The sequence below is a fragment of the Cinclus cinclus genome, chromosome 14 (genome assembly GCF_963662255.1).
Source record: "Cinclus cinclus chromosome 14, bCinCin1.1, whole genome shotgun sequence".
Taxonomy (NCBI): domain Eukaryota; kingdom Metazoa; phylum Chordata; class Aves; order Passeriformes; family Cinclidae; genus Cinclus; species Cinclus cinclus.
Window position 1 is genome coordinate 16,708,142 of NC_085059.1, and position 14,205 is coordinate 16,722,346.

General features: G+C 43.6%; 1 protein-coding gene across 1 annotated transcript in view; it reads left to right on the forward strand.

The window, feature by feature from the left end:
• The window catches only part of SGCD (sarcoglycan delta), a 192,042-nt gene extending 178,446 nt beyond the window's left edge, over nt 1-13,596 (forward strand). The window contains exons 7-8 of the mRNA XM_062502170.1: nt 11,575-11,698; nt 13,374-13,596. Coding sequence (XP_062358154.1) covers nt 11,575-11,698; nt 13,374-13,547 — 298 coding nt within the window. The 3' untranslated portion in view covers nt 13,548-13,596. The remainder of the gene's footprint in view (nt 1-11,574; nt 11,699-13,373) is intronic.
• The last annotated feature ends 609 nt before the right edge of the window (nt 13,597-14,205 follow it).

Consider the following 14,205-nt stretch of genomic DNA (forward strand, 5'->3'; position numbering starts at 1 on the left):
ACCACCAGGCTCAATAGTCTCTCTTGAAGTTCAGAAAAATATCATCTGGCTTATCTGTCTTGAAAGATTGCCAAGCCTTACCTCTGAATGCATGTTTTACTAAGGAGTGATTATGTGCAAAAGATAAATAGAAAACAGTTTTGGTTTTAGCTGAAAACAAATTGATGCTAAGAATTTGCAAAACGTCCTCTTCCCTAAATTAAAGTAGTCCCTTTGGAGACATCTCTATACTCTCATTTTCAGCAAGTTGGGCTTTTTTTTCCCCCGATCTCTTTATCTCTCTGCTCCTTTCCTCCCTCCAACCTCCCACACAATTCCTTTATTTTCTTCTCTACACTGTTTCCCAATCTATTTTCTTTTGCATATTTGAAAGGAAGAAATTAGTTGGAAATCTCAAAGAGCTGTAAGATTTTCTGTTCTGCACTATCAAAGAGCTTTGAGTCTGACTTGTTCAAATAATCCTCATCCCTCCCATTCCCTTCCAAACTCCTCTGTGCCAAAAAGGTCATAAGGAGGAGCCCTGGGTCTCTCTAGAAGTCTCTGTCCATGGTGGTCTTGCCCATTCCTTGGCTTTATTTTAGAGTTCCTCCCAAAGCAGGGCTGTGAATGAGTTATCAGAGAGGGAGACATCTTCCCAGCTCTGAGCAGGAGCTCAGCACTTTGGAAAAGAGGATGGTGCACTACTGTTGCATGATAATGGGCTGGATTTTAGGAGTTTGGATCATTTCTGTGCTCTTGCACATGCAGACATGGAACCACATTGTTGGTGTAACTTGTGACTGTGAAAGAGGCCACTACCTTGGCATATGCATCCCTTTACATTTACAATTTATGCACATTTACAATTTTTTTAAAGTATACTGGGAACAGAAAATGGTACATCTTCTGCATAAAAATGAAAAGTAACTGAAAACCTGTTATATGCTCTATATAGCTCTGATCAGAGGGGAAAAGATGACTGCAGATTTGTGGTTGACAGCCTTCAGAAAAGGTTCAACAGAGTGTGAAAATTGACATTTAGCAAATAGCAATTCAGCCTTCATTTTTAGTGGAGCTGCTTGAAATAAATGGCAGGTTTTAAACAAAATGTTTTTTATATTGGTTGTTGTTTGTCTCATTACTGCAGTTAATTAAAAGGGGGGACAATAAGTCAAAGCCAGAGTCAGTAAGTTTGTTAATAAAGATTTAATTTGGTGGAATCATTATAAATTGACTGTACAATGAATGGATATGCCACAGGAATGTAAGTGTCTGAAGGTCCACAAATGGGTTTTCAGAAATACCCATCAGGTTGTAGCCAATTTGTCATGCTAAATAAGCTCTTCAAATCCACTTAGGCAAGTGTGTACATGTTTCCAAAGGGTATCACTACTGAGTAGATGATGCACACAGACACACTTTTTTTTCCAGCAGTTTTTTTTTTTTTTATTCTGCCATTCCAAATCCTTTTTCGCTTTGTTATCTCTGTATTTCTCATTGTAAGTGATTTACTATTAACACCAGTTTCTTTTAGAAGGAATAGAATAAATCAGAGGAGAAAGGGTAAATCATCACTTCAGTGAGTACTGGAGGCTGAACCTGAGCACTACCCCTGTGAGATTTTAATCCACCTGACCCTTTTCCTTTATTGCTGACCAAACAGCAGGTGAAAACCCCATGGGCAGGCAAACTTCAAAAGTAATTTTAAAATGAAAATCCAGATCAACATCTCTTCCTCAAGCAGTTCTGATGCAGGAGACTGCATGCAAAGTGTGATGCTCATGACTGCAGTATTTGCATAGTGCTGCACCCCTGCCAGTAATCCTCTCATTGGACTTTGGGTTATCACAGGAAAGCAATTTCTCTGTCAGGGATGGCATGCTGGTCTGCTCTGCAGGATTTTTCAACACTGTGGAAAACAGGAGAATAAGATGAAAAAATTACATCATGCTGCCTTCTTCTTTCAGGGTAAAGCAGAAGTAAATCATGAAAGTAGCAGAGATTTGGCCCAAATTCATCCAGCTAGTGACTGCACATGACAGCCACCCCAAAACAGATCACCGTGTACTGTGTACATTAACAAATACAAATTGTTCATCCAGCAAGTTTTACCTGACTCAAGTATCCATCTTTTCATCGGGCTTTATCATTTTAGCCTAATTCAGGTGGCTTTTGTCCTCCTGCCACCATCCAGCAGCCTGTATAAACTTCAGGAGAAAGTTGATTGAAGCCAGAACTGTTCCCTCCAGGGCAGCACCTCTGTCCTTGTGCCAGTGGCTCAGGGTTGCTGTGAAATGTGGCCCTGCAGTTCTCCTCTGTGATGTGTTCATCTCCTCTGTGTTTCTGAGGGCAGCACGTTGGGTAGCAAACAGTGTCAGTGGCCCCAAGGAAGAGCCACAACACTTGATTTCTGTTTCTTTTTCTCGCCCCTGGCACCGTGACAGTGCATCAAGTTAATACAAAATCTTAGCAGCCTCTTCTGCAATTCTGCTTGAAAGGGTTTCTTCCAATTTATGCCTTTTAATTAGAAGCTTTCAACCTGTAATTAGAAACTTACACCAGCCCAACCTTTGTTTCTTAAAAAATGCATTTGTGGTTTAGGCAATTATGGTAACATGAAAAGTAATTATTTTTCTCCATGTGCAAAATGAGCCTGGTCGTTAATGCAGTCAGCAGGAGGAAGAATTTATTTTCTTTCTATTTGTTTTGATTTATTGCAAGAAGTTACATAACAAGCAAAAGAAATAGGTGGTTTAGGTAGTAGGTGAGGTATGTGTAACTCTGGTTTGGGGAGTGCAGGGAGACTGTGGGCAGTGGGATCAGAGGCACAGCCACTCTGCAATTCCAAGGCCCCCTGGTTACCACACACAGGTTAGCCACGAAGAAGTTTTCAGACTGTTGTTTGAGCAGTTTTGACCCAGTCTATGTAAATGTTCAAGGAGCTGTGGTCAGGTGTTGGTAATAAAAATAATTAGGGGCTCTTAGGTGCCAGCCAGTGGCATCAGGAGCAGCACTGTGCCTTGGTTAGAGCTCAGCCTGCCTTGTCATAATGTCATTTTCTGTCTCAATTCTGACTGTGCCCACCACAGCACACAGATGGCTCTGGGTGTCCCAGCTTGTCAGTTAAGGCTGAAAGCTGGACCACCCCAGGTGAAGAGAGGGACACTGCAGTCATCTCTACACTTAAAATAGGAATAATTATTTTTACATGCCTGAACCCCTTCTCTGTCTGCTTAAACACATCATCTTTTTAAACCACATCTGTATTTACCACACATCTTGTTCAACTATCTCCTAATTTCTATGATAATTCCCCTCCTTGATTTATAAGCAACAGAACTTTTTAATTATCCAAATGATTTTAATTTTCTCAGCCATACCTCCACTTTGTTAAACATTAATCTTGCACTTTTTTCTTAGACAATCTCTGCCCTTCACCACTTCTCCAGTTCATAATGGAACTAGATCTCAATAGTATTACACAGTCATTTTTCTTCCTAGATTAATTTGATATCTGTCTGCTTCATCTCAGGCTTTGTATTCTAAATACTATATTTGGCTTCTAGTAAACTATTCCAGAAATTACTTTAAATGTAAAAAACCAAACCTACCCTAAGACATTTAAAACAACTTTACATAATTACCTTGCCTTCAGCAATTCCTGTGCTTAGCATGGCAGGCAATCACAAAGAATTTACAGTTGTATTTTGAGTGTTCAGTGTTTTCCTAATTTTGCTGCTTGTTAGTGCTCTGAATAAGCCTCAGCTAGTGCAAAGTGTACTGTAAGGCTGCAGCAGAGGATTTGCAGTGTGGTGGGAGGAACCATATGTTCAAACTTCTCCTCATGCTGAGGAATGGCATTTTTTTTGGAGGGGAATGAAAGCTGGTTCTCACCTGCTTGGTGCTGCAAGACAGTACCCTCCCTGCAAACTCCTGGTTACTCACTTGGCTAGACCTTCTCAAATCTTCTTTTGATAGTAGCTGAGCATCTTCCTGATGCTGGCTTTGACCTCTTGTGATGGTTTGAAGCCACTGCAGTTAGTTAGCCATTCTCACAGAGTTGTGGTCTCTGAGGAGATAATAAGATATGTACATTACAGGGGCAGAAGAGTGTTGTTTTAGCATGAGCTCTCTTCAGGAAATGTTCACTGAAGACAGGACCTATAACTCAAACTGGGTGAAAAATACATAAACTGGTCCATTGGGCTCTGAGATGAAGTTACTAAAACCAGCAGCAGATTTATGGCACTGCTGGTGATGAAGCATTCCTTCCAGCTGTAAGAGCTTTATTTAAAAAAGAAGAAAGAAAAGTTGTAAACACTAGGTTCCCTATCCAAGGAAATAGTAAAGCTTACAAAGTTAGCACAAGGGTAATTCCTTTCTCAGCTCCTTTTTTTGCTCTTTCTCTTCACTCAGCTTTGTACAAAATCTCCTCGGCATCTGTGTTGCCCAAATACAGAGGAGAAAATTTGTTGCACCCTCTGCCATTTGAACCAGACTGATCTCTAACTCAATTAGAAAACTGTAATTTCCAATAAAGCATCATTAAACCTCTGCACATGTCAGGTCTCTGACAGATTTAGGTGGTTTTTGCTTGGGAATTACCTGTGGTTTGTGGAGATAGCTAAAATAATTTTCATTTACTGTTCACTGTATCACATTGGAAATTGCATAAGGTTTAGGACCCGAAGCCATAACAATCTCTTTGAGATTATGTCTGCACTGGAATTGTCACTCATTAGATTTGCAGCATAAACACTGGAAACTGTGTGGTGATGCACAGTGTCAGACTAACCAATATTTACAGCAATAGGCAGGATTTACAATTGGATGACATGATAATAATATATCCTTGTTTACTTCTCTAATTAATGTTTCCAAAGAAAATACCCTGGAAACCTTCCATAAGCAAGATTTATTTCTGTTGATTGAGACTGCAATCAGATGTCCCTATTCAAACAGTAATTGGTGTGCTTCATTAACATGTAATTGAAAACAAGATTTATGTCAATGCTAGGCAATAAATAACAGGGATACATATTTTCTTATTAGTGCTCATCTCTTCTGTGAGCTCTCAGAGTGGTTGCTGCTTATGTAATGTGCCACTTAGGTCATATTTTGTCAAAATCTTGGTGTCTCAGAAAAAGACAATGTGCATTTAAAATCCTTTGGATTTTAACCTCTCGCTCCCTTTTTTCTTTCCTGCTTTATATTAGACTCACTGTTCTTGCCATATTTAGCCTATGTTTTTCCCATGAATAGGCAATACCAGTAGGAAGGAATTCTAGTGATGAAGGGCAGAGCTCAGGGCAGAGGCAAAACTTTAGTTGAACTTACATTCAATTGAGTTTTTCACCAGGCTGGTCAAGGCTCAACCCCTTGTTCCTCCTCCCATTTGTCTGTTCCAACACCAGTAAAGACAATTAAAAACAGACAAACAACACCAAAAACCACATGTTTCTAAGCATTCTAAAAATAGAAACAAAGCATGGCTTCTTTGCAATTCAGTAAAACCTAATTAACTTCCTGTTAATAGGGAGAAAAGTATTGTGTTTTGTTCTAGGAGTAGATATATATGAGATAACACACAAATAATGAAGTCAGAAGTGTAAGTCGCTGTGAATGGGTGATCCCATTGATTTCAATGAAACAAGGGAGTTAAAATTGAAAACAAATTTCAACCTGAGAAGCTGGTCCATTACCAGCAAATTGATGGAGCTCTGTGTTTATTTGCTGGCATAATTTACCAATTGTATGAGATATAAGCAGCAATGCTAACATTGGCTAATTTTATGATCAACGTGAATCTTATGGCTGGTCAGATGGATACCATAAAAATAATTAGAGTCATTAGAAGTAATGGGCTACAGCTGCAGTAATACATGTTCTACTCTCAGTCCAGAGGTTTCTAAGCAAAATTAAATTAGCTCCTGTTACCACACTGCTTCATCATATGCTCCTCACCTCCTGTCCATGAACTTCTCTTCTCATTTCCATACTGCAGCATTTGTGCCCCACACAGAAAAAGCCCCTTGTGGGGACAAGGAACTCTGAAGCTTGAGGCAATTTCTTGTAAAAATAATAATAATAATAATAATAATAATAATAATAATAATAATAATAATAATAATAATAATAATAATAATAATAATAATATCGTGAGAACGATTACAAAGTGACAGCAGAAGGTTCTCAGCGCTAATTAACTCATTTCACCTGTTGAGGATCATCCTCTCCTCTGCTGTAGCCTTTGGTGCAAGGCACAGATTGTGAGTCATGTTTGCATCACTGCTGGACCTGGGCAAATTTTCCCCCTGAACTATTTACATTAAATTTTACTTTCTAATAGAATTTTGCCCACTCTATTGGAAGCCCATCAGCAGCCTCCAACTGCAGACGATGCTGCCTGCACATCTTTAATACCCTCTTTTTTTTCTCAAAATTCAGAAGGCTGTTCATGAGAGTAAGGAAAATGCTGCATTATCCTGGAGGGGCTGAGGGGAGGGACAAGAAGGAAATGGGTTCCATGGTACTGAAGTGATTAATGTGACTGTTTATGATGAAGGAAATGGAAACTAGAAATCTGGGTAAGTAATGATCTTTCCAAGTGAATTACTTTCTCTGGAACTACAATACAAACTCATGTGCTGATTTCTTTTAAATTCTTGCTGAAGTTCCCAAAGCAAAGCAGGGATGACACTAAAATTTTTTTAATTCCTTGGTGATTTTCAGGAGCGCTGAATTTCCATCGATTTCCAGGGGTTCACTGCGAGCTGCCCACATGCCATCACCTCTCCTTAAAACAGGACCTGCTTTGGTGGTACATTTAGCACAGTCCTTTAAGGGTGGTCAGCTGGAGCTGAGTGTGCTCAGGGGGAGGAACAGGACTAACACCATTTTTGATGAAGGCACAAGCCCAGTAGTGCAGCTTGAGGAAGATCAGTTATCCATGTGCCAGCCATTTACCCCTGGCAGTGGTGACTTCCCTGGCCTCAGGCACTGCAGTATATAAATGCTTCACAACTGCTCATGTATTTATCTTTCCATCCTCCCCGTGGAGTTGGGAAGTGCTGTTACCTCTGTTGCAGAACTAAGAACTGAGATTAAGGGTCAGATTTGTTATGGCATTTAGGTGCTCAATGGGATTTTCAAAAGTAGCTAACACCCGTTGTAATAAGTGGAACTTGGAAACTTGGATAGTTCTGAAAATCCTGTTACTAGTGTCTTTTTTAAAAGAAATTTTGACTTATATGAAACCTTGGGGTCCAGAGGAGTAGTTTCCAAGTTGTGGGGAGTCACCCAGACGGGAGAACGTCTCTTCATCCACCTCCCAGGAGACTGCAGGTGGGACAGGAACAATTTCATGGCAGTAGCTTATCTCAATGCTGAATTCAGCAAGCTGTAACTGCACAGCATTGCATTTACCCTTCTTGCCCAGCTCTGTGAGAGAGGTCAAAATCCAGTCCTGCAAATACTGGAGCAAAAATAAGCAGCACCCATGGTCAATAAAAAGGGCTTATGTGCCAATTGCTGGGATGGAAAATTCAAGAGCAGGAGCAAATAATGAAACAATCTATATTCATGCAGCCACCTTTCCAGCCTACTGCTCTAAGTACAGGCTTACACCTCACCAGGAGATGGGAATCCCACTAAAAGCTTTGGAGTATCACACTGGAAAACAAATGTTGATTTTGAGCAAATTATCTGTTCATCTATAAATCATTTTCTTTCATTATTAGTCTCCAAATTGGTTCTGCTCTGGAAGGCAGAATTAGGTCTAAAAACAGAGCATCTCTTAAATGCCTGCTTCAAGTGAAAGTGTTCGGTAAACATTGCTCAAACCCCCAGAGCATAAACTCAACTGCTTTCCCTGGCTTTGCATAGATATTGCAGCTCCTGCTTTATGGTCAGGTGGTTCAGGGATTCATTCAGGATATCAGAAAATAATCAAATTAAACCCCTTGCAAACATAGGCTCCTTAAATACCAAGGAAACAATTTTTAAGACCTTCCTGTCCCTTACAGTCGCATAAACTGGGACGAGAGTCCCAAAAAAGATGGATTTACGACAATATGGAGTAGAGAGAAAAATCAGGCTCCAAACCACAGTACATGTACCAAGCCATGTGGACTGCAGACCAAGGTCTTCATTATTGAAAGAGCTGCACTTTGCTGTCATAGTATTTTCAAACATTTCTGTAGTTTTACAGTTCTAAAAGGATTTTTGAAGTTGTATTTTCAACATTAAAGGGTTGGGGTTGGGTTGAATCAGCGTGTCAGCAGGATTGCAGCTGTCTGAGGCTGTGATTTGGGGTGGTGGAGCAGGGGGTCGGCTCAGCAAGGAGGGTGGTGGAGCAGCAGCAGGAAAGCCCCAGCTGTTGCTGTGTCCTTGTCCTACATCACACCATGGACTGTTGGGAGGGTCCTTGGTGCCTCCATCAGGAAAGAAGCTCTGCATGGATTAGAATGCATCCAAAAGTCACATGGTTTTCAATAGTGTTTGCAAGATGCTTTATTCCACTTGGTCAAGTGGAGGAGGGAGAATAACTCCATCACTTTGTTGCACATGAAAAAGAATAAAACTTTGGGACAGTGTTGTCTAGGACACTACAGATCACTGGTACCTTATTCAAAGCTTGAATTTTAACTCGGTTTGCTGTTCAGGGGACCTGTGTGCACAGGGGAAGATGTGCAAGAAGGTCCTTTATTGATCCTTCCCTACCTTAGGAAGACTTCCACAGATTTCCCAGTTCTCCTTGCTCTCCAGTAAAGGTGTGGGACTGGGAGGCTGCTCCTGCACAGAACAAGAATTGAGGGCTGCTGCAAAGGTGTTTGCGCTGTGGTGGTGTCTGAACACTGTCTTGCACGTAGGAGATTTATTTCTCAGTGGATAGAAGAGCTGAAAGATTAACAGATGAACAAATATATTGAGACAGCCAGGACGTCAAAGAAATTGGAGAGTCGCTGTGGTGCTGGAGAGTCACTGGGACATGTTCTTAGGAATTATTTTATCCTCAGATTACCTCAGCTGTCTTGGGGTTTGGACACATCCCCTGGTGAATTTAGCTACATAATTTAAGGTATAACTGGCCCAAGGTCTCTGCTGCTCCTCCTGAGGCTCCTTCCTGCCTGAGGATCAGAGGGAATGCGTGCCTTCATGCCAGACACTGCAGCACAGGTCCTAGGGGCTTAGGGCAAGCACAGGGTCCTTTGTTCTTCAGGGCAAACACCAGCCTGTGAGACACACCAAGGGTGAGAATGTACTTAATCCCTGGGCAGAAATCTCCAGGGGAAACACGGGTCAGACAGCTTTTTGTCCTCCATGCAATCTGCAATTCAGTCAGGCAGGAAAAGAAAAGTGGGTTACAGCAGTCTTAACCTGAGATTCCTCACACAGGAACCAGTTGAAGGGTGATACCAGTGGAAGGAATCAGAAGGTTTACATAAAATGTGGCTTCCCTGCAGAAAACAAAAAGCAGCTCAGAAGGGTTGTGCAGAGGCTGCAAACCATGAGACCATGCTCATTCCTTAGGCTGCATATGCCTCAATTGCTCCCTGAAATTTAGATTTTGTTAAGTCAGCCAGGAAATTATGGATGAGTTTGGGCTCTTGAGGGAAAGGTGTTCAAAAAGCACAATATGAAGACGCTGAAAAGAGGGAAAGTCGTAACTTGAAAAGTGCCACACAGAGAGAGCTGTGCCTGTGCTTTATTGAACTGTTGGCTGCATTAAATACAGCTGAATTCCCTCAGTCTCCCGTAATGTTGTCTCAGTACCAGCAGGAGTCCATTTAAGAACACACTTACTTGCACAAATTATTATATATATGGAAAGCAGAGAAAGAGCTGATGCAGGCAAATCCTGAGAGCTGCCCAGGAGAGCTGGGGGTGCTGGGCTGCCCCGTGCTCAGCTTTGGTCAGTGCTGCCAGCCCAAAACTGGCAAAGCAGAGCAGCTTCTGTTCCAGCCCTCCCCTCTGCTTCACCTGAGGAGACCACCACCTGGATTTTGTGATCATACAGTAAATAAACGATGATAAAATCAACTAAGAGGATATTCCCAGAGAAGGAGAGTTGGTTTTTTATAACCATTTGAGATATAGAGAGTAATAAGAGACCAGTATAATAGAAGACCTAAAAATGGATGATGAACAAGGAGACTGAACCTTGTGCTTCTGCACTTCACAGCATTAACCCCAGTTGCTGAAGGTAAAGTCTGGCTGTGTTACAGGGCTGTCAGAGGCCTGTGCAGTATATCCACAGTTAGGAGGGGCTGAAGCTCTGCAGTGCACATGGTCATGCCTGATGTGATGTGAACCTAGGGCTGGAGACCACAACTTTTGGGGTCTTCAGCCTGATTGTTTTCACTGATTTCCTTGTATCCTTAAACCCTTCCAAACCACATGTTGTAGGAAGTCAGAACTAATTTATTCCTGCTTGAACAGTGGTTTGAGGCAGAGAAACACTTGCACCCTCTGTGTAGGTGCTCAGCTTAGCTGATATCCCCTGTTAGCACTGATTAGTGAGAAAGCTGAAATAGAGATGAGAGCAGCCTGACCTTGGGGGTGGCTTTACTGCCCCTTTTCTCTTGTCCCTGAGTAGCAAAGTTGGCATGGAAATGTTAGCAGATCAGATGTGTTTTACCGTATGGTGCATGAACATTTTCCTCTGGAAGCAGATGGGAAGCTGCCCGTGAGCAGGGTGTGAGGTGCAGCAGTGCAGCAGCCCAGCAGTGCAGCAGCCCTGCAGCCCAGCAGTGCAGCAGCCCAGCAGTGCAGTACCCCAGCAGTGCAGCAGCCCAGCAGTGCAGCAGCCCAGCAGTGCAGCAGCCCTGCAGCCCAGCAGTGCAGTACCCCAGCAGTTCAGCAGCCCTGCAGCCCAGCAGTGCAGTACCCCAGCAGTGCAGCAGCCCTGCAGCCCAGCAGTGCAGTACCCCAGCAGTGCAGCAGCCCAGCAGTGCAGTACCCCAGCAGTGCAGCAGCCCTGCAGCCCAGCAGTGCAGTACCCCAGCAGTGCAGCAGCCCTGCAGCCCAGCAGTGCAGTACCCCAGCAGTGCAGCAGCCCTGCAGCCCAGCAGTGCAGCAGCCCAGCAGTGCAGTACCCCAGCAGTGCAGCAGCCCAGCAGTGCAGCAGCCCAGCAGTGCAGCAGCCCTGCAGCCCAGCAGTGCAGTACCCCAGCAGTGCAGCAGCCCTGCAGCCCAGCAGTGCAGTACCCCAGCAGTTCAGCAGCCCTGCAGCCCAGCAGTGCAGTACCCCAGCAGTGCAGCAGCCCTGCAGCCCAGCAGTGCAGTACCCCAGCAGTGCAGCAGCCCAGCAGTGCAGTACCCCAGCAGTGCAGCAGCCCTGCAGCCCAGCAGTGCAGTACCCCAGCAGTGCAGCAGCCCTGCAGCCCAGCAGTGCAGTACCCCAGCAGTGCAGCAGCCCTGCAGCCCAGCAGTGCAGTAGCCCAGCAGTGCAGCAGCCCAGCAGTGCAGTACCCCAGCAGTGCAGCAGCCCAGCAGTGCAGCAGCCCAGCAGTGCAGCAGCCCTGCAGCCCAGCAGTGCAGCTGAGGCTGAGCAGGAGCCCCCAGCCCACGGGCTGTCCCCCCTGTGTGTTGCAGGCTGGAGTCGCCCACGCGCGCGCTGGTGATGGAGGCTCCCAAGGGCATCGAGATCAACGCCGAGGCCGGCAGCCTGAAGGCCACGTGCAGGACAGAGCTCAGGCTGGAATCCAAAGACGGAGAGGTGAGTGGAAAACCTCGAGCCGTGCGGCAAAAGCCGAGCCGAGGCGTGGGACCCCTGAAGAGCTGGGGGTCAGCAAGCTGCTGTGCTTGAAAGGCTGGGCACAGAGGGCTCTCCTGACTTCACTGCTGCTCACTCTGATTGAACGCATCCCATGCAAATCAAACCCACTCCGTGGCAAAGGCTGATCCATTATTTTTAAAGTGCATGGATAATAGCATCTGTTGTTCCGGTAGATTTATGCAGCTTGAAAATGCACAGTGCTCCTAAATTCTTTGTTTCCTTGTCACTTTAAAACAAGCTTTACTTGGCCAGCATATTTAAATCTTTGATCATATATTTTTCTATAAGAAGAGATTAATTCACTGGTATTGATCTGAAAAGCTTTTGTGGCTGATGTTTCTTTCTGGAAAGGGTACATTAGGAGACACAGATTGTTGTTCTGGAGAAACTTCCAAAGGGGAAGAAAGAACAATTAAAGTTCATAATATAGAGCAAAAGTAGGTGTTAAGCCTCTTCTGTTGTCACAAAATCATGTGAGTGCATGGTTCTCATCCCCTCCTGCCGCAGTGATGGAAGACACCAAAGGATGTGGCTGAGGAGCTCCCAGTGGGGAAACCACTGAGACCCTCATCAGGAGGAACTGCCCACGGAACACGCAGCTCCAGGCAAGAGGGCTCCCACATAAGTTAAGATTTACCTATCTTAGTGTCCGGGGTTAAAAAATAGAAAGATTTTTGAATTGTAGTTTCTGTTATTTCTAAACATTTGCATTTTAAGACAGTCCAAACCTAGACCATGGCTGTTAACAAAAAAAACCTCTGAAAAATAGCAGAAAAAAAAAAAAATCCTGCCTAATACACAGATTGAAATCCAAGGCATTTCACAACTTCAAGCAGTTGCTCTCAATACTAAGTTGCTTTTAAAATGTATAAATTGACTTGTATGTTTCAAGACAAGAGACGAATGGATACTAAACTTGGAGATTCTTACTGTAATTGCAAATATTCTCAGTCACCCTGTATTATTCTGGGGTTCAGGTTATCTAACTGTATTCTGGCTGATGTCTGAGAGATGTCATATGTCTGAGAGCTGTCACATGTCTGAGAGCTGCCACGTTGCTTGCCTTACATTGTTTTGTAAGGAGGAATTTAGGTCTGTTAGAGCATCTGAGTTATTTTTAATGTACACAAAAGTGCTACACATATACATAAAATATACATAAAATATGCATAAAATATACATAAAAGTCAGTGCTGGGAGCCTGCAAATGTAACTGGCAATGGGATTACGTTGACAGAAATCCTCTTGGAGGAGCAGGGAGCTGGGTGGGTGTGAACCATCCATGCTCTCCATCTGGCAGTGGAGTACCTCTGGTTGGGTCGATCCAAACCTGGGATTGGATTCCTGAGAGGTGTCCCAGGGAGCTAAAAGCCAAGAAAACATGGTGGGTCCGTCAGCAGAAACAAACTGGAAGCCTTGGTAAAAGCAGATAATGTGCTCTCCCAGATGTGTATCAGACTTTCCCATCCTAAAACAGTTTCTTACACAGTTTCTGCAGCAGCTGAGCTGTCTGGAGGAAGCTTCTTTAAACACAGCATCATAAATAACAGCTCCCTGATAATTTTCTCTCTCTTTTTTTTTTTTTTTCTCTCTCTCTCACCACCTCTGACTCCAGATAACATTGAATTCTGCAAAAATCAAACTACCTAACTTGCCTCAAGGATCTTCCTCTTCTGCAGGGTCCAGGCAAAAAATCTACGAGCTCTGTGTGTGTCCCAATGGGAGGTTGTTCCTGTCTCAGGCAGGCAGCAGCTCCACCTGCCAGATAAACACGAGCGTCTGCCTTTGAGAGACAATTTGCAGCGGGGCATCGCAGGCAGCACAAAAGCCAGTTCTGGTCTCACAGATCCAGCTGCCAACTATTTTTACTAGAACACAGAAAGCCTATCAAAGACTTTTTTTGTGTGTGCGCGCGCGTGTGTGTGAATATATATATATAAAAAATATATATATAAGATATATATATATATATCCTCTGTGTAAAACGATGTTTCAGTACAAGGAATCCCAGGGTGACCCTGTTACATTTGTGTAGCATTTCTCTTTCTCACGCCAAAATTTACTGGTACAATCTGCTGAATTGGATCTGATGCTCCCCTGGACCCTTCTGTATTAATACAGTGCAGTGATCACCCCTCAATTTTGATCATGTTCTCAGAGCAATGGGATTGCTGGCTGGGCAAGACCCTGGAACCAATGCAGACCCACCACCATCCAAAGGGAAGAGAAGCATCTCTGATTATTTTTGTGCCATTAAATCGGTGGCATGAAAAATAAATAGTTGCAAAACCAACAAAATAGCCAGATGTGCTGTGCTGCTCGCCTACAGTGATCCAAGTTACCTGAGGTTAATTACTCTTTAATTATCACCTGAAGCATGGCTCTCTTTTGGGGAAGATGGGTGCACTTGGCCAGTAGGAAAGTCCAGAGCTTCTTGCTGAAATAAT